Source organism: Acomys russatus, chromosome 12 (assembly GCF_903995435.1).
Source record: "Acomys russatus chromosome 12, mAcoRus1.1, whole genome shotgun sequence".
Classification (NCBI taxonomy): Eukaryota; Metazoa; Chordata; class Mammalia; order Rodentia; family Muridae; genus Acomys; species Acomys russatus.
In genome coordinates, this window is record NC_067148.1 from 59,344,241 (window position 1) to 59,362,274 (window position 18,034).

General features: G+C 44.1%; 1 protein-coding gene across 1 annotated transcript in view; it reads right to left on the bottom strand.

Moving 5' to 3' along the window:
* Positions 1-13,093: 13,093 nt before the first annotated feature.
* The window catches only part of Smchd1 (structural maintenance of chromosomes flexible hinge domain containing 1), a 120,670-nt gene continuing 115,729 nt past the window's right edge, over positions 13,094-18,034 (bottom strand). The window contains exons 48-49 of the mRNA XM_051153692.1: positions 13,852-13,957; positions 13,094-13,171 (exon numbers count right to left, since the gene is read on the bottom strand). Of these exons, the coding sequence (XP_051009649.1) occupies positions 13,094-13,171; positions 13,852-13,957 (184 nt within the window). The remainder of the gene's footprint in view (positions 13,172-13,851; positions 13,958-18,034) is intronic.

Consider the following 18,034-nt stretch of genomic DNA (forward strand, 5'->3'; position numbering starts at 1 on the left):
TAGAGAGGGTGATGTGTTCACCCTGCTGGAGTCAGAGGCTCAGATGTTGTGATAATCTTGCAGCTTGAGTCTTGGCTATCCCTACTCAGCCCATGGGATGACCAGCAGCTGTTAAATAAAGCATTTGTATTTGTCTTTAAAAAATATGAAATAAGGCACTCATCAGGTCATGTTTGGGAACACTTATGTGGAAGCTGAGAGCCTGCCAGACCTCCCCCAGTAAACCGAGACACTCAGTGTCCTGGGAGAAGTAGGTGGATAAGGATTACTACGGCAACCACAAGCTAGTACATCCTCCATCCCATCCCAGTCATCAGAGCCTGGGACATTTAGTAAGATGAGTTAATTTGCATACAGGGTGTGGTTAAGAGTCATAAGCTGTTGGGTTCCCAGATCTGGTTCTTTACTTTTTATTACTTGGCTTTTTTTGTTTTTTGTTTTGGTTTTTTGTTTGTTTGTTTTGTTTTGTTTTGTTTTTTTGCCTGAACATCTTAGCCTCCGTTAAGGTGTCCTTTCTGTTTCTCTGTTCTGCTTGGCTAGAGATGGGAAGAGAAGTCTTTTTTTGTTTGTTTGTTTTGTTATTTCGAGACAGGGTTTCTCTGTGTAGCCTTGGCCATCCTGGACTCACTTTGTAGACCAGGCTGGCCTCGAACTCACAACGATACGCCTGCCTCTGCCTCCTGAGTGCTGGGATTAAAGGCGTGCACCACACGCCGGCGGGGAAGAGAAGTCTTGAATGGCAGAGAAACTTTAAAAGGCGTGGTATGGATGTGTGGCCTCATGTGGCTTACACGGTCACCCCAGGGGAAATTAAAACCATGAGAAGGTGAAAAGAGGAAAAACATTTGACGTATATGCAACAACGGAGTTAACATTCAAGTATGTCATCCTTGCCTACTTTGCAGAGTGGCCTCAGGAAGACAAAGCTCTCCATCCTCGGTTCTCCTCTGCATGTGGGGGACTCATGACCAGACGCCACAGCATAGTGAGCAGCAAGTCAGGCACTGGAACACGCTTGTGACAAGGCTAAGGACTTTAACGTTTCGTGTGTGTGTGTGTGTGTGTGTGTGTGTGTGTGTGTGTGTGTGTGAACCAACACTGATGTCAGCCATCTTTCCAAACTAGAGGTAGGAAGAGCACACATACACTCTTCATCTGCCCCAGTGGGAGAGGACAGGATGCTCAGTCGGGGAAGTACTTAGTGTGCAAGAGTGAGGCAGGACGTGAGCTCGGATCCCCAGCACCACACAGCAGCGAGTGCCTATCACCCCAGCCCTGGGGGAGCCGAGACAAGAGAATCCTGGCCAGCCAGTCTAGCTGACTCACTGAGCTTCAGGACCACTGAGAGACCCTGCTTCAAGAAATGTATAGACTACTGGGTGTGGGCGCGCACGCCTTTAAACCCAGCACTTAGGAGGCAGAGGCAGGCAAAGCTCTGTGAGTTCAAGTCCAGCCTGGTCTACATAACGAGTACATATGGTTATATAATGAGACTCTGTAGCAAATACATAAGATGGACAGAGATTGAGAATAGACACCTAGGCCAGGTGGTGGTGGCGCACGCCTTTAATCTCAGCACTCAGGAGGCAGAGGCAGGTGGATCTCTGTGAGTTCGAGGCCAGCCTGGTCTACAAAACGAGTCCAGGACAGTCAAGGCTACACAGAGAAACACTGTCTCGAAAAACCAAAAAAATAAAATAAAATAAAATAAAGAGAGAGAGAGAGAGAAAAGACACCTAATATTGACCTCTGGCCACCATGCACACGCGTGCGCGCGCACACACATACATACATACACACACACACACCACACACGGGGGGGGGGGGGGGGGGGCGTGCCTCTTGACTTTTTCTCCATTGCTATCCAAGGAAAGCTCAGCTTACTATATTCCATATTTAAAGAAATTTATTTTCCTGGAGGATTTAATGAGCTGTTTGGGAGGATTAATAACTCTTTAAAACAAACTCAAAACACTAGGCTATTCAATAGTAAATATCTTTTTTCTCAAAAAGGAAATCAATTGCTAGTTTCATGGCCTTTACCCCTGTGTTTATTTGGCCTAAGAAAGATGCCTGTATGCCATATGTTACATGTGAGACTCCATTGCTGTTTTTGTTTAGTTTGGTGTTTGGGTGTTTTGAGGCAGGGTTTATGTAGCCCACGCTGGCCTCAAACTCTCAGTATTTCTACTTCTGCCTCCTGGGTTATGGCAGGGTTCCAGCACTGGCAATGCATTGTGGTTTTAAACACATCTTTTCTATCATAAGAAATAAACGACAAAAATAAGCTGTTTAAGTTGTTTGTGAGAGTCCCAGTGGATCATCGTGCTGAGGGCTTGGGCAGTAACGTCATCATACATATGGGCCACAGCAAACATACTGTAGTCACCACTTATTTATGGAACACCCTTGACTGTTCTAGAATAAGCAGAATGTTCTAAGAAGGCATAATGTGTTTAGTGACTATGGAATAAATCATTAAATTTTAGCAGAGCCTTGTCACTGTTCAGAATAGTATGTCATACTCATTAGCAAATAAACTCTATTATTTCAGACTGTGCAATACTAAATAGTGTGCTCTGCACTTACCTAAAAGGTTGCCAGCTACCCAGAACTGGCAAATACTGAATACTTGTGCCTAGAAGACACACAGGCTTAGGTTCCTACAAGTCTCCAGGCACAGTGCTTTGTCAATCAATCAATCAATCAATCAATCATCAACTCATACATATGTGACTTTATGCCTGTTTCTTACCAACAACAAAGTATGTACGTTTTGGGTTGAAAATGAAATATCCTTTAACAGGCTCAGGTGTTCAACCACTCTGTTTCCAGTTGGTGGCGCTGTTTGGAAACGTTGCAAAACCGTTGGGAGGCAGGAGTCAGTGGGTCACTGCAGGCAGCTCGCTTGCTCTGTTTTCTGCTTCCTGCATCTGGATGCAATCCGCCCTTCCAGCCCACTGCTCCGGCCGCAGTGCTTGCCCAGCCCTGTCTCCCTCACCATGAAACCGTGAGCCAAAATAAACATGATTTCCATCAAGTTGCTTTGGACAGAGTACTTTATCTCAGCAATGAGAAAATAACTAAGGTAATCTATGTCGTTGGTTCATTAATGATGAGAGCACAGCCAGTAACGTTTCACGTTGTGCATCTAATACACGGACTTATGTCCACAACGAACAGCAGTCTTCTTGTACCTGAGAACATTAGACAACAGTCAGCACCTCACTTGGCAACCATTTTAAACAACAACACCAAACGCAAAATACACAACTGAGAAAGAAAAACAATAAAACCAAGCACTATAGAAGATAATTTTACATGCTTTATTTTGTTTCCAAAGTCCAAATTTTATGCAAAAAAAATAAAAAAAAAAAGCAAGGAAATGCGAAAAAGTGACTCCAAAGTTTGCTGTGGAGAGCACTTACCCGCTCTGTGCGAGAGGCAATGCTTGTTGGACCCAGCTGGGAACCCTGGAAGCAGTAATGTGGACTCCCCCTCCCGCGGAGAACCTAGGATGCTGAGAGTGCCATTCGTAGCCTACCGATACATTTTGCTGAGTAGTGAAGTCCACAAGCAAAGAATCTGTAAATAATGAAGAGTAATTACACTTCAACGAAAGTGAGAAAACAACAGGAAAACGCAACACAGTTTTGTGACTGAGAAAGGTTTGCTTAGGGGCTAGGAAAAAAACCAAAAAAACCCCCAAAACACCAGATCTCCTTCCTTCTTACCTTGATTGACATGGTCCCCAACCAGAAGACAGAATAGTAAAAATCCAAAAGGACACACGTTCTGTGACTGTATGGAGACCAAAGCACTGAGAAAAGTGGACTGTTAATTAGGAAAGACTGGAGTGGGGCAAAGTGGAACTATTTGCTCTTCTGTTTGGCTTTAAATTCAGCTATAATGTCCAGAATGCAGAAGAAACACTGAATGGAACGGTACACATTTAATAAATGTATGTGAGGTTTTTTTTTTTAATCTTTGTGGTACTATGGGTTGAACTCAGAGCCTTGCTCATGCTAGGCAAACTTTGTTACTGACACCGTGTGTGTGTTGTTGTTGTTTCTCTTTGTTTGTTTTTGAGATTTTGCGGGGTTTTGTTTTGGTTTGGTTTGGTTTTGGTTTTGGTTTTTTGAGACAGAGTTTCTCTGTGTTAGCCTTGGCTGTCCTGGCCTCACTTTGTAGACCAAGCTGGCCTTGAACTCACAGCGATCCACCTGCCTCTGCCTCCTAAGTGCTGGCATTAAAGGCGTGGGCCACCACACCTGGCTAGATAGGATCTTGCTATATAGCCCAAGCTTGTTTGTAAAATATTCGTGGAAGGTTCTTTATTTTTATTTACAATGTATATGTTTGTGTCTGAAGATTATATGCCACATGTATGCGAGTGCCCAAAGAAGCCCGAAAAAGGGTGTCTGATGCCCTGGGGCTGGCGTCACTGTCAGTTGAATGTTGCTAGGTGAGGATGCTGAGCCTACTGGAAGGAGTGAAAAATGCTTGTAACCACTGGGCTCTCTCCAGCTCCCACGGGAATCTTTCAATCTTCCAGATATTAGCACCTGAGTGCTGGTATGAGCCACCATGCAAGCTCTCACAAGTTTTTTGTTTGTTTTTGTTTTTTGTTTTTCAAGGCAGAGTTTCTCTGTGTATACTTGGCTGTCCTGGACTCACTTTGTAGACCAAGCAAGCTGGCTTCAAACTCACAGCAATCCTCCTGCCTCTGCCTCCTGAGTGCTGGGATTAAAGACATGTACCACCACGCCCGGCACTCTCACATTTTTAATAAACAAGGTTAACAAATTGAAACACACGGTGTTTAAGTAGGCAGGAAGAGAAGGGTGCAGGGCATCCGGACGGGACTGAGTGGCTTGTGAGCCTGAGGGAGGCATGAATGAATGCCAGCATTAGAAGTCTCCATGAGGAGGTGTGGCTTGGTGGCAAGTGCTTCCTGAGCTCAGTGGTGCTCCGCAGTGCTCCCTACCACTGTGAAATGGGCTGCAAGGGCGGGGCGGGGTCGCTGGAAAGGCTTGGAGGAAGCCACTCTGTTTTTCTCCCTTATTGTAAGGCAGATAGGATATCGAGGGACCCGAAGTTGCCCCTGTTACCTATCAGTTAACACTGTTAGTTATTTTCAGTGATTCGTTTGATCTTTAAAAGTGTCTGGGTTTTGAGAATAAATTATATGGTCATTCTAAGAGAACTGAAGTGAACTGAAATTCACATGATGTTTGTTTAACACTTGTCCTTTTAAAAGCTAGAGCATCCTCTCATGCTGGTGCAAACTGTAAGATCAGGAGTCAGGAAGGCGTTGCACTTAACAACTCTGCTGTACTCAGAGTTCTCCTGTGTCCTTACTGTTGGGTTCATTTTGAGAGCTTTTGGTTTTTATATCATTAACAAAAAACCCACAAAAGAGTAGGATAGTTAGGTGTGGTGGCAGCCACCTGTGATTGCAGCACTCAGAAACCTGAGGCAGGATACGAGGTTCAAGGCCAGCCTGGGCTTCATAGTAAGCCCTTGCCTCAAACAAAGATGTACATGAGATCCACTCAGTTATTTGAGACTGGCTTGTCTATCGGTTCTGTGTGGAGCTGGATATTTGTGTGGGTTTTCCTTGGCTGGTTTGCTCAGATTGAATCATATGACAAATAAATACTCTGAGATGTTTCATTCTACCACAGTCAGGAAACACACGCGGCAGCAGGGCACCGTACTCCTCTGGGTGATCGGGCTGGGTAAGGCGCCACTGGAATCTCAGGACACCGTCGTAAGAAGACCAAGTCAACAAAAGCGTCTGCTCTAGGCACATGAAAGTGTCAGGTTGCTATTGACTGATGGGAAAAGGGAGGTGAGACCATCATTTCATATTCAGGCACCACGGAGAGTCAAAGAAGAAAGCACCCTGGTTTGTTATTACACTCTCACATCTCAAAACATAAAAACAGAGTGTTTAACCTCTCAACTATTCCGAGGTCATGCTCGCTAAAGGGCTGTTTGGGGGCACCATGGTGCCAGAGCTCCTGGGAGAAATACAGGGGGTTCAGACATGGTTCAGATGGCTCAATCAAGAAAGAACTGCTTGGGCTGCACCTGGGGGTTTGAACAGATATGACAGGGCTAGAGCCATGGCTCGGTGATTAAGAACACTTACCGCTCTTGCAGAGGACCAGGGTTTGGTTCCCAGCACCCACATGGTGGCTCCAGTCAACCGCCTCCAGTTCCAGGAGATCCAATACTCTGTTCTGGCCTCTGAAGGCTCCTACATACTTGGTGCATGTCAACTCATGCAAACACACACACACACACATACACACACACATGCACACACACAGACACAGACAGACAGACACGGGTCCATAATTCTTAAACATTCAACTTAACAAATCCTCAGAAAAAGAAGTGAGCCCTGTAAACATCACTGACCATGCATGAAACATAACATGAGCACCCCAAGTTTCCTGTGGTCATTACCCCTAAAGACATATCTAACCTGCCCTCAACACAGATTACTTCTTTTTTCTTTTCCCTTTCATGTATGTATGTATGCATGTATGCATATGTGTGTGGTATGTACATGTGCATGTAGGCATGTTTGCATGTGTGTAAGTACACATGTGGGTGAACCCTAAGATTGATGTTGGAAATCATTCTTGATCATTCTTCCACCTCATTCATTGAAGCAGGGTCCTGAAATTAAAACTAGAGATCACCAACATGGCTAGTATTCTTTTTAAAAACATTGTTATTTATGTGCATACACGTGAGACTGCATGAATGTGTATGTACTGTGTCCAGGTGCCCCTGGGGGCCAGAGGGCATCAGAAACCCTAAAAATTGAGTTACAGGCAGTTATGAGCCACCTGATGTGAACCAAACCCAGGTCCTCTGCAAGTGCAGTAAGTGCTCTTAACCAATGGCCTGTTGTTTCCAATCCATGAAGTCGGTCTCTTTCTGCCTCCGCCTCTCTAAAGCTGTTGTCTCAATGTTTCTATTGCTGTGAAGAGACGCCATGAACACAGCAACTACTGTGGGACTGTAACGGCCCAGGTTACAGAAGGAGGGTCAAGGGAGCTTCGATCCAAGAAACTTCTAACACAGGAAAGCAGGATTGGCTGCCTCTCCACTCCTAACCTGCCACCATAAGCCTGGCGCCCCCACCACTGTCAGGATTCATTCCTCCTTTGACTTTATAAGGTTTATATCCCGGGAGCCTCCAGCCCTGAGTATGCAGGTGAACCATCCTCTGCTTTTCCATAGGAGACAAGGACCTGTCACACACCAAAGGCAGGTTCCCCAGTGTTACCTTTTTTAAAGTAAACTTTTTTTCTTTTTTGGTTTTTTTGAGACAGGGTTTCTCTGGGTAGCCTTGGCTGTCCTAGACTCACTTTGTAGACCAGACTGGCCTTGAACTCACAGTGATCCACCTGCCTCTACCTCCTGAGTGCTGGGATTAAAGGTGTGCGCCACCACACCCAGTTTAAAGTAAACTTTTAATCCCACTAGTGACAAAGGATAAGTGTTTCAGGATATTTGATCATACTTAAACCCTGAGATTGTGTTGTTTACTGGAAAACCCCTTTTCTAGTTGTGGTGTGGCTCAGCCCTAGCGTAAAGCTTTAATCCAAGAGCTTTCTGCTTGAATACTGTAAACAGGATTAAATAGTCAACCATAGGTCAAAACGGTGGAGCAAGCAACCAGTTGACAGGGTGTGAACATGGGAAAAAAATAGAGCATTAGAGGAAGCCAGGACAGACAGAGAGATGCACAGGAAGTAGAAGGGAGGGACATTCAGTCAATGGGGAAGGAGTATTCCTTTTTTGGGGACATTGGCTGAGGAGGAAGGTCAGCTGGGTAATCTCTCTGCCTTTCTTAGCTATCAGGCTTTCACCCCAGCATCTGGCTTCTGAGTCTTTATATGTAAAATTGAACATTTGAGATTTTGATAAAAATATTTGGCGCCCCAACGCCTGGCATAGCCATATGAACAGAGAAACCATGCCGGCCGAGAACAAAGTGAGAGGCCGTCAGATTTGGTAAGTCATCTGGGAAGTCCTCAAGGTGAGAGTTATGATGGGAAATATTATAATAAAAGAAATCAGAACCCCCCCCCCCTGTATAGTGCTACTTTAGATGGCTTGAAAATAGAAGCACAAAATGAAAAGATAAATGATTTAACTGAGATTGACATTATGGTAATTATAATTGCTATCATTCTGGTAATTCACATTTTATCCTTAATAACTGTAGTGGGTTTTTGGTGCCAAATATGAAAAGTGGATTGATAAGAGACAAGCCTTAGAAAGACTTACACGTGAAAACAAGAAAAGTATGCAGTCACAGACAGAGGAATTTAGACAAGAACCTCCCACAACACGGCATGAGGAAACTGAAGAGGGGCAGCCCAAGGTTGTTGAAAAAAATCAACCTTAGTTTATTGAGTTATTACACCAGCAGACCATAGGCACCCCCAAGGTTATGGAGAAGTTAAATGGAATCCTATACAAATGTAAGATTTGGGGAAATTTAAGGAAGCAAGCATTTCATATATTATGCATTCACCTATGTGAAGCAGATGTTAAGTTCAAGGGGAAGTTCCAAGGCTAGAAAGATTTGGCAGCAGCAATATTGGAACCTGGTCCTAGGTTACAGTGGTGGACACGGTGGAAAGAGGAAGCTAGGGCCCCCGAACAGCGAAATAGGGCTAGAGGTATCAATATTTCCCAGGATCCATTGCTAGGTGAAGGTCAATAGGCTGAGTTACAAAGGCATCTTAAATCTGATAATCACACCTTGGTGCTATGCCATTTAGCAGCTTTAAAAGCTTGGGACAAGGCTGAAGAATCAGAAAAGAGGGCTGAGTCATTGGCTAAATTTAAACAGGGCCCAAAAGACTGACTTCTGCTGTGAATAGAATAGCATCAGATTCAGAAGTCAGACAAATATTAATTGAATCTTTGGCTTTTGAAAATGCTAACTCAGAATGCAAAAGGTGAGGCCTGGGCCTGGTGGGGCTTTTGAAACCCTGAAGGCCCACTCCCCATGACAGACCTCTTCTAACCAGGCCACACCTCTAATCCTTCCCAAACAGTACTACTAACTGGGTGCTAAGCATTCAAACAAATGAGCCTGTGGGCACAACTGCCATTCAGACCATCATGCCCGCGGAGCTAAAGTCAGCAAAGGACAAGTGAAACAGACTGGCACCCTGGCCTCTCTCCTCTCCTGAGGGAGTCACTGGGACCTGGTTGGCCCTGACAAGCTCTGACTTCCAGGACTTTCCCTCCAGGTCCTAGTGATGGGCCTACAGCCCCTTCCGTGAGAGCAGGGAATGACCCTCAAAGAAGAACTAAACCCATAGGCCTCCCCCTAGAGGAGAGAGAGGTGGTCCTGGGCATCCCACTGGGAGCAGTAAGGGATGAGGCAGGCCAGAGAAGCTCTCCAAAGCTGAATTTTAGTTCTGAGACAGTTTACTACAACCCAAGAACTGGTCAGTGGCAAAAGGTTTTGAAGGATTAGGAGTTAGCTAGGTGAATTTGCCAGAATGTATGAGACAGGAGAAAAGAGGTTTTCCTGTTTGGTTCTGCAGCAGCAAGCTCCCCTCTCCCTAGATCAGGTTCCCTTGAATGTCCTCCAGGAAGCAGGGACACCAACACACCCAATACACAGCCTGACACAGGCTGACCTCAAACTCAGATGGCTGTGAGCCTGAGAGACTGCTGTCAAATATCCCAATATTTCAAAGAAAGCTTCTAATTAAGATTTTGATGGGCAATCTCCTAGATGTTAAAATATTGGTGGCAATGCAGATTATAAGGAGGAGGAGGAGGAGGAAGAGGAGGAGGCATAATAATAATAATAATAATAATAATAATAATAATAATAATAATAATAATAATAATACAACCTGCTAAAAATAGAGTACAAATTTTAAAAGAAAACAAACAAAAACAATAGCAGCAAAAAGAAACAAAATGAGTGCAGCTGGGCTGTTGGCATATGCCTTTAGCCCTATAACCGAGGAGGTTGGGCAGAAGAATCTCTGAGTTTAAGGTCAGCCTGGTCTTGGGTTTTGCTGCTGGGATAAACACCATGACAAAATGCAACCAGGGGAGGAAGGGGTTTAATTTGATTAATCCAGGGTGGGAGCCTGGAGGCAGCACTGGGGCAGAGACTGTTGAGGAGAGGAACATGGCTCACCGGCTTGTTCCCCGTGGCTTACTCAGCTACTTCTCTTATGTAGGCCAGGGCCATCTGCTCCATCCTACTCCAGAGGCGCTGCGCACAGTGAGCAGCGGCCTACAGGCATAGCCGGGGGCGCTGCGCACAGTGAGCTGGGGCCTACAGACAAAGCCAGGGGCCTGTCTGAGGGAGGAAGTTGCTCAATTGAGGTTCTTCTTCTCAAGTAACTATAATCAGAACACCCTATTCCTATTAAAAAAAAAAAGTGTTACCTAAGGTAGAAAATACCTTAATATAGTGACAAAACCGTTAATCAAATTCATGAAAGGCTGACCTTGTATTCAGAGATCTACTTGCTTCTGCCTCCTGAGTGCTGGCTGAAAAAACATTTTTTAAAAAATGCAGTCTTTCTTACTGTGTTTTCCAAGCCGATCTGAATCCAGTGGACTGCTAAGTAGAGGGGCTCAGGGTGTATGCTGCAAGGTTAATTTTGGGGTTGGAGGAGTTAAGTCAGCTTGTTGGCTACTACCCCAGAGGGTTAAGCAGTAGTAATTTAAATTTCCTTTCTAAAATTTGAAACGAATGGAAGCCACTATAACAGCTGGGTGTGGGGTGCATACCTTTAATCCCAACACTAGGGAGGCAGAGGCAGGAGGATGTCTGTGAGTTTGTGGCCAGCCTGGTCTAAAGTGAGTTCTAGGATAGCCAGGGCTACACAGAGAAACCCTGCCTTGAAAAATCAAACCAAACACAACCCACTCACTATAATACAAAAACATTGTGAAATATTGTGCCCATCAGTATTTAAATGTAATTTTTTCTGTCATGTACTTAGGTAAACATGATTTTGTTATTACAGCCAATATAAAAGTGACAGGTGTATTTCTAGTATTTTTGTTATTATAGTATTCTCTCATACAATAGGAGGTATGCTTGAGTTTGTCACTTTTGGTTACGCAGCTTACACATGTGTATCAACGATGCAAAGCCACTGTCCTTTGGTATTGGCATAACAAACAGCAGCAGAGATGATGTGCAGTTCCTGCCTTGGTGTAGGAAGTGTAAAGCCTTGACTTCAATAGTACCACTGGACTCAACACATCCACACAAGGGATACGGGACTCTCGGCTTTCTTCAGCAACATTTTTTACACTCCAAAGCACAAGCTAGCCAAACCTAAGGTTTCTGGAAACTGTTACCTTTGGGTAGGTTAAAAGCAGCCTGCTAGCCTGGCGGTCGTCCACACCTTTAATCCCTTTAGAGGCAGAGGTAGGCAGATGTCTGTGAGTTCGAAGCCAGCCTGGTCTACAAAGCAGAGTCCAGGATAGCCAGAACTGTTACACAGAGAAACCCTTTCTTGAAAAACCTAAAGGGGGGAAAAAAGCAGCCTGCTGAAATCTCTTTACATGAACAGGAGGAACAAGAAAAGTCACCATCGGCGCTGGTGGCACACGCCTTTAATCCCAGCATTTGGGAGGCAGAGGCAGGTAGATTGCTGTGAGTTCAAGGCTAGCCTGGTCTACAAAGTGAGCCCAGGACAGCCAAGGCTACACAGAGAAACCCTGTCTCAAAAAAAAAAAAAAAAAGAAAAAAAGTAAATATCTGCATTTTGGCATCTGTGGTAACGTACTTCCTCTCATTTTTTTATATTTGCCTTTTGTCCACAGCACTGCAGTGTTGTGCGCACTGCACAAAGCCGTGGGTGAACAGACAGCACCGAATACTCCGGGTTCCGAAAGCTTCCCTGGCACAGAGTACAGAAGGCGGTTTCTGGGTCTTCATTTACAACCTCAGAGTCCCTATCATTTATTTCGCCAGCATGAAGAGAGCATTCAAATTAAGGTGTTTGTTTTTTGAGATAGGGTCTTCCTATGTAGCTCTGACAGGCCTGGAAGTCACTGTGCAGACCAGGCTGTCCTCAAACTCCCAGGGATCTGCCTGCCTCTGAAGCCTTAGCGCTAGGATCAAAGCTGCATGCTGCCACAGGCAGCCTCTGCACTGTCTTCCCTGTGGTCAGCGGCACAGATCCATGGGAGGGGAGGGCTTTTGTGGTCACCTGCTAGCTTTCTGGAAGCGCTTACTTGTTCCTGAAGCATTACTGACAGCCTTTCCTCATTGCTTTTATTTGCTTCCTCCACTGTCTTTTTTCAGATTTTTGTTTTTCTTACTACTCTGGCCATCTATAACTGGGAGAGGCAGATCAAGTTAAAGATTCACGAACCAGGACAGCAAGTAGCCAAGAAGAGACTTGATACCCTATGAGAATATATAGGGGGACGTAATCCCCCTCAGGAACAGTCATAGGGGAGGGGAATAATGGGAAAATGGGGGGGGGGGGGGGAGGAATGGGAGGATACAAGGGATGGGATAAACATTGAGATGTAACAAGAATAAATTAATTAAAAAAAAAAAAAAAAAAGATTCACGAACCAAGGAGTCAGTCCTGCACTGATCACACAACTTACTAGTCTGCCACTAAAGATAAAACTTGTTCTTTTTCACTTCATTTTATTTTTCAGTAGAATCACCAGATGTTCTAATCTTTATTCACTGTGTTCTGTTCTCATCACACCTAGTAAGTCGGGAGTCAGCTGCTGTCTGGTTGCTAGTAATCTTTCCCTTCTGACAGAGCTAAGGGCTCTCTCTAGGCATCAGTTTCCCTTTCTGACAGAGCTAAGCGCTCTCTCTAGCATCAGTCCTGCCATCAGTTTCCCTTTCTCACAGAGCGAGCTAAGCGCTCTCTCTAGCCATCAGTTTCCCTTTCTGACAGAGCTAAGGGCTCTCTCTAGGCATCAGTTTCCCTTTTGGGCTCTTGGTTCTCACTAAGAAACTAGCTCAGGGCTAAAGTGAGCGAGCCTGGAGGTGCCAGGTTTACTTCTGAAGGTTCTGAGTGTTGAATTGATGGCTCTATTTCACAATTGTTCTGGACATTTTCAAGTCCTCTGGTAATTCTCTCATCACTGATGTGTGAGGAATTCTGCACAACTGCATTGAAGAAACATGTCATTTATTGCACAAATTACGACGTCCTTTCACAGTGACCCAGGACTCAGGGGACTTTCTTTAGCCATGCTTTCCTTCTCTTGCTAATTTTCTTTCTTTTTTTTTTTCCTTGTTAATTTTCACTCCTTTCCCGCCCCCTGGTTTTTTCGAGACAAGGTTTCTCTGTGTAGCCTTGGCTGTCCTAGACTCGCTTTGTAGACCAGGCTGGCCTCGAACTCACAGCGATCCGCCTGCCTCTGTCTCCCGAGGGCTGGGATTAAAAGTGTGCACCGCCACGCCCGGCCTTTTTATTTTCAAGTTCGATGCATCTATTATTTTTCTCTTCTGCTTCTTCCTTGGAGTTTTCACTCTATTGTCCCTATTACAGTCTTGGCAAACACTCTGCTCAACATTCACTAAGCCTTTGTCCCAGTGTCCTTGCTCCAACCCTGTGTCTGCACACAGGACTTAGGTTCAGAGACTCCTCAGAAGGGGTGGTTCTCCTTTCCTCTCTGCCATGTGGACACTTTATGGATTGTTTATTGACTCAAAATTAGAACTCAACAGAGGGTGTAAATAATCGCCTCTCTTCCCATGGCAGAGTGCAATGCCAAGGCTTATTTTTAAAACAGGATTTCAGACTTCCTAAGACAGGGTGTCACTAAGGCCTGCTTTGAGCTTACATGGCCTTGGCTCTTGATGGTCAGGCTTTTGATTCTTGCGGACTGGGCTCTCAGGCGTGCTCCTCCACAGCGGGAAGCCATTCTGTTATCGCCTTTCTGCTTCTCTCTTCAACAATGCAGAGACTGAGTTCCAATAACACGGAGTTGTGTCAATACTTACTAAGTCAGCTTTGATAGAGCTTTAAGTTCCAATAAAGGAAATCACTAATTTCTTTGGGAGGAGAAATGATTGTTTATTAACCTTGCTGTATAATCAGAAAGGATTAAACACACACATTTCCTGGGACAGAAAACTGTACCAAAAGTATTCCTTACAAAGTGTCACAGACTGAAAAACAGACACACAGAGTGCATGTTAGCTTGAGTTTAGCAGTTTAATGTTTATACAACAGCTTCCTAACAAATTCTTATTGCATTCATGTATGTTTTCTTTAACCTCTTAAAAATAGTTGTAAAAAATTAGAAAATAATGCAAATGTAGAATTAAAGCTGAGGCTCTAGATCTAGTATTAATAAATTCAGACAATGCTTATAAAAACTGGTGCTGCTGCCTATCCCACTTATATACAGGATGCAGTGTGCAGGCTGTCCTACCACCGTCGATTTATTTTCCCATGTATTTGAGAATTTAAATTCCCAGACACCTGTGCTTTCTGTTTTAATGCAGAATTCAACTTTCCACACATATTTACAATTAAATATCTAGTTCTAGAACTTCCTTATACAAGACAGAACATGTTTGTTAAATAAGTTCACACACACACACACACACACACACAAAACAATAAAAAGGTCGTTTTAAAGAAACAGTTCTGATAGTCATGATTATGCTGAGGTGTACAGGTGTTCTGGGGAACTGCTTCAGTGCTGGCTTAACCATCGTGTTAAGAGCGCACTTGCCAGCTAACAACCAACAGACACAATGACAACTGGGGTACTTCCAGTAAATCGACTGCCCAGCGAGATTCTGAAAACTGAATAGCTGCTTCTAGGCCCATCCGAGGAACAGGAAATTCTAGTCAGGATTATCCCATGGTCTTCAGAAATGCTCAGTTTGGTACACCACCTTTTGATCTTCTGAAAAAGATAAAAAAGCAAGGCACCCAGTGAGCGCGTAGCCTTCATTCCTCTCTTACACCTGCCTGCCTAAACCCTGGTGGAAGCAGGCAGACAGAGCAAGCATGGGTTATGTACCAGGGACTTCCTACATTCCCTACCGTTTCAGAATGCTTCTGTGTCACACAAAACTGTGCTCTAACTCTGACACTATAAACAGTTAATACAATCTTTAATTGTTTAATAATCATGCATATCTCACATTTATGGACAACACTGCGCTATCTCTTACTCTCCTTCCCTCTCACAATCATGTAGTGATGAACACAGTAAATGCCTTGGTACTTAAGGATAACACCAACTTTTCTAAAGACAGCAGCTCCAAATACATAAACATTTTAAGAAACTGATAATATAATTTAAAAATCCACATGTATGTATTTTATTTAGTGTGTGTGTACATGTGCATGACTGAGTTGGCATGTGCACCACAGTGCACAGGAGCTCACAGAGCTCAGGAGAGGTGTCCAGTCACTGAGCTGGAGTTCTGTGTAGACAGCAGTGAGCCGTCATGTGGGTGTGGGAACTGAACTAGGCCTCTGCAAGCACAAGTGCTCCCCACCACCAAACCATCTCCCCAGCCCCTTAAGTGTCTGCTGAGTCACCCTGTGCTGTAAGCAGAGACTAAGACTTGTTTGTGTTCTTTCACACTGATACTCTTGAAACCTGACACTCCTCAAATGCTTCACAGAGTAGTGTTTCTTCTGACAAATTACGTACTGGGGCTGATGAAACATAAGGGATTTCTGTTAAGGTTAAGAGCTAGTATAAATAAGTAAATACACACACACACTTATTATTTCTTCTTTTCCTGTTAAAACTATTCATGTTACGGATATTCTGGGCTGGCAGGTAAAGGCAACTGCTGCCAAACATGACAACTTGAGTTTCAACCCCAGGAACCACACAGTGGAAGAAAGCTACCACTGCCCCACCTCCTGTGAACTAACCTCTGGCTTCCATAAACATATGGGCGTATCTGTGAGCTTGAAGCCAATCTAGTCTACACAGTGAGTTCCAGGACAACCTGGTCTACATAGTGAGACCCTGTCTCAAAAATAAAGTTGTTTTTTTTTAAACATTGTTTACATGTCTAAACAATATTTTGGATATATCTTGGCTTATGCTACATAGTACACTGTAAGTCCAAACCTTTAATTTTATGTACCCATGCCTTTGGTCAAAGTGGTAAACTACTATTAAAACTACTAACAACTACTAAAATAATTTTAAGCCTATTTCTTCCAGACTACTGTAAGATCTGGGGTGACAGAGATGAGACAGGAGGTGTCTCACTTAGCAGTATCCCACACTGGGTTCAGACTCAGTCCTGCTTCCTCTGGCCTCCACCCTCAGACCCTCACCTCATCCTCTTGAATAAGAAGACTGCAGGCAAGCACCATCAACTTAGCTTCCAAAACGGTAGCAACTGGGTAGTGTCCAGGGAAAACTAAGAAAGTAGTTTTCATCTCACTTAACTCATCCCACAGACCCCTTGGCTGAGAAAAGATGACAAGTGTCATTACTTTCTCCGAGGAACAGGCAATGGCAAGGGTCTTACAGTCTTTAGGGTTGCTAGGGCTCAACAGTGAGCTCAGCTGTGCAATTTGATCTTTCCACCGCTAACCTTCACTGCCAACCTCTTATCTTGTCATGTAACCACTATTATTTTCCATATCTATTACTTTCCCATGAGTGATAAAGTCAATGCTTTATCTTTACAAAATCTGTATACTTTATCCATATGTAAGGGCTTTAGCCAGGTGTCTTCTCCTGTCTTCAGTCGCACCGGCTGCTGTTTTCAGAGAGCTTCACGTTTTTCTCCGTGACCATTACCGACCCTAGCTGTGTGGACTGCACCTTCCCCTGCTCCATTGCTGCTTTGATGCTTTTTTCTGACCACAGACACTGTTTCATCTCTGTTATATCACCTTACCATTTTTTCTCCTTTTATACAGCAAACTTTACTTTTGAAATGATCTTTCTTTGCCGAGGATTGAGGAACATGCCACAGGCAAGAGCCTTGTCAGTTTTACTTATGGAGCAACAATAGCACAAAGGAACACCGAACTATTTGCCAAATACACAGGCGGGGACAGCACAGGACACCAGTTTTGAACATCACAAGTCATTTATCGTTGATATGAGAATGTTATTCAAATAGTTTCAAACCTTTTGAAATCAATTCTATTAAGACTTATTCCTACTCTATTCTCCTGTAAGGTGGTGTTTTATGTCTGGCTACTTTTATGTCAATTTGACACAGGCTGCAGTCACCTGAAAGGAGGGAGTCTCAATTGAGAAAATGCCTCCGTAAGATCCAGCTGTAGGGCATTTCCTTAACTAGTTGTTGATGTGGGAGGGCTCAGCCCATTGTATGTGGGGCAACCCCTGGGCTGGTGGTCCCGGGCTCTATATGAAAGCAGACTGAGCAAGCCATGAGGAGCAAGCCAGTAAGCAGCACCCTCCATGGCCTCTGCACCAGCTCCTACCTCCAGGTTCCTGCCCTGCTGGATCTCCTGTCCTGACTTCTGATGATGAACTGTTATATAGATCTGTGAATGAAGTAAACTTTTATTGTCTCCAACTTGCTTTTGGTCATGGTGTTTCATCACAGCAACAGTAACCCTAACTAAGGCAGGTGGCCTTCTAAATCTAATTTTAAAAGGATAGTTTTTACTACCAAGTTAGGTTACCAAAGGCTCTGTTGGGTTTTGATGAATTACTAAGCGGTGTTTGATTGACCAGATCAAACATAAAACTTTAGAAATAACTAATACACAAATGACTGTGCATATTACTATTTAGAAATTGGTGATCCATAAGTAGAAGAAAGCTTATACCCTGAAACAAAAGCAACTTGATTCTAGTGACTCTTAGTAACAGAAAATAATAATTAAAATGCCCAAATAGTAAAATATCACTAAGAAAATTAGATCTCCTAAGAGAAAATAGTGACTCTGTGACTTCGTAATACAGAAGCACCAGGTATTCTGCCCAGTCCTGAAGACCAGGACCAGGAGGGGCAAGCATTCCACTACAGAGTTACCACCCCAACCGGCTTCTG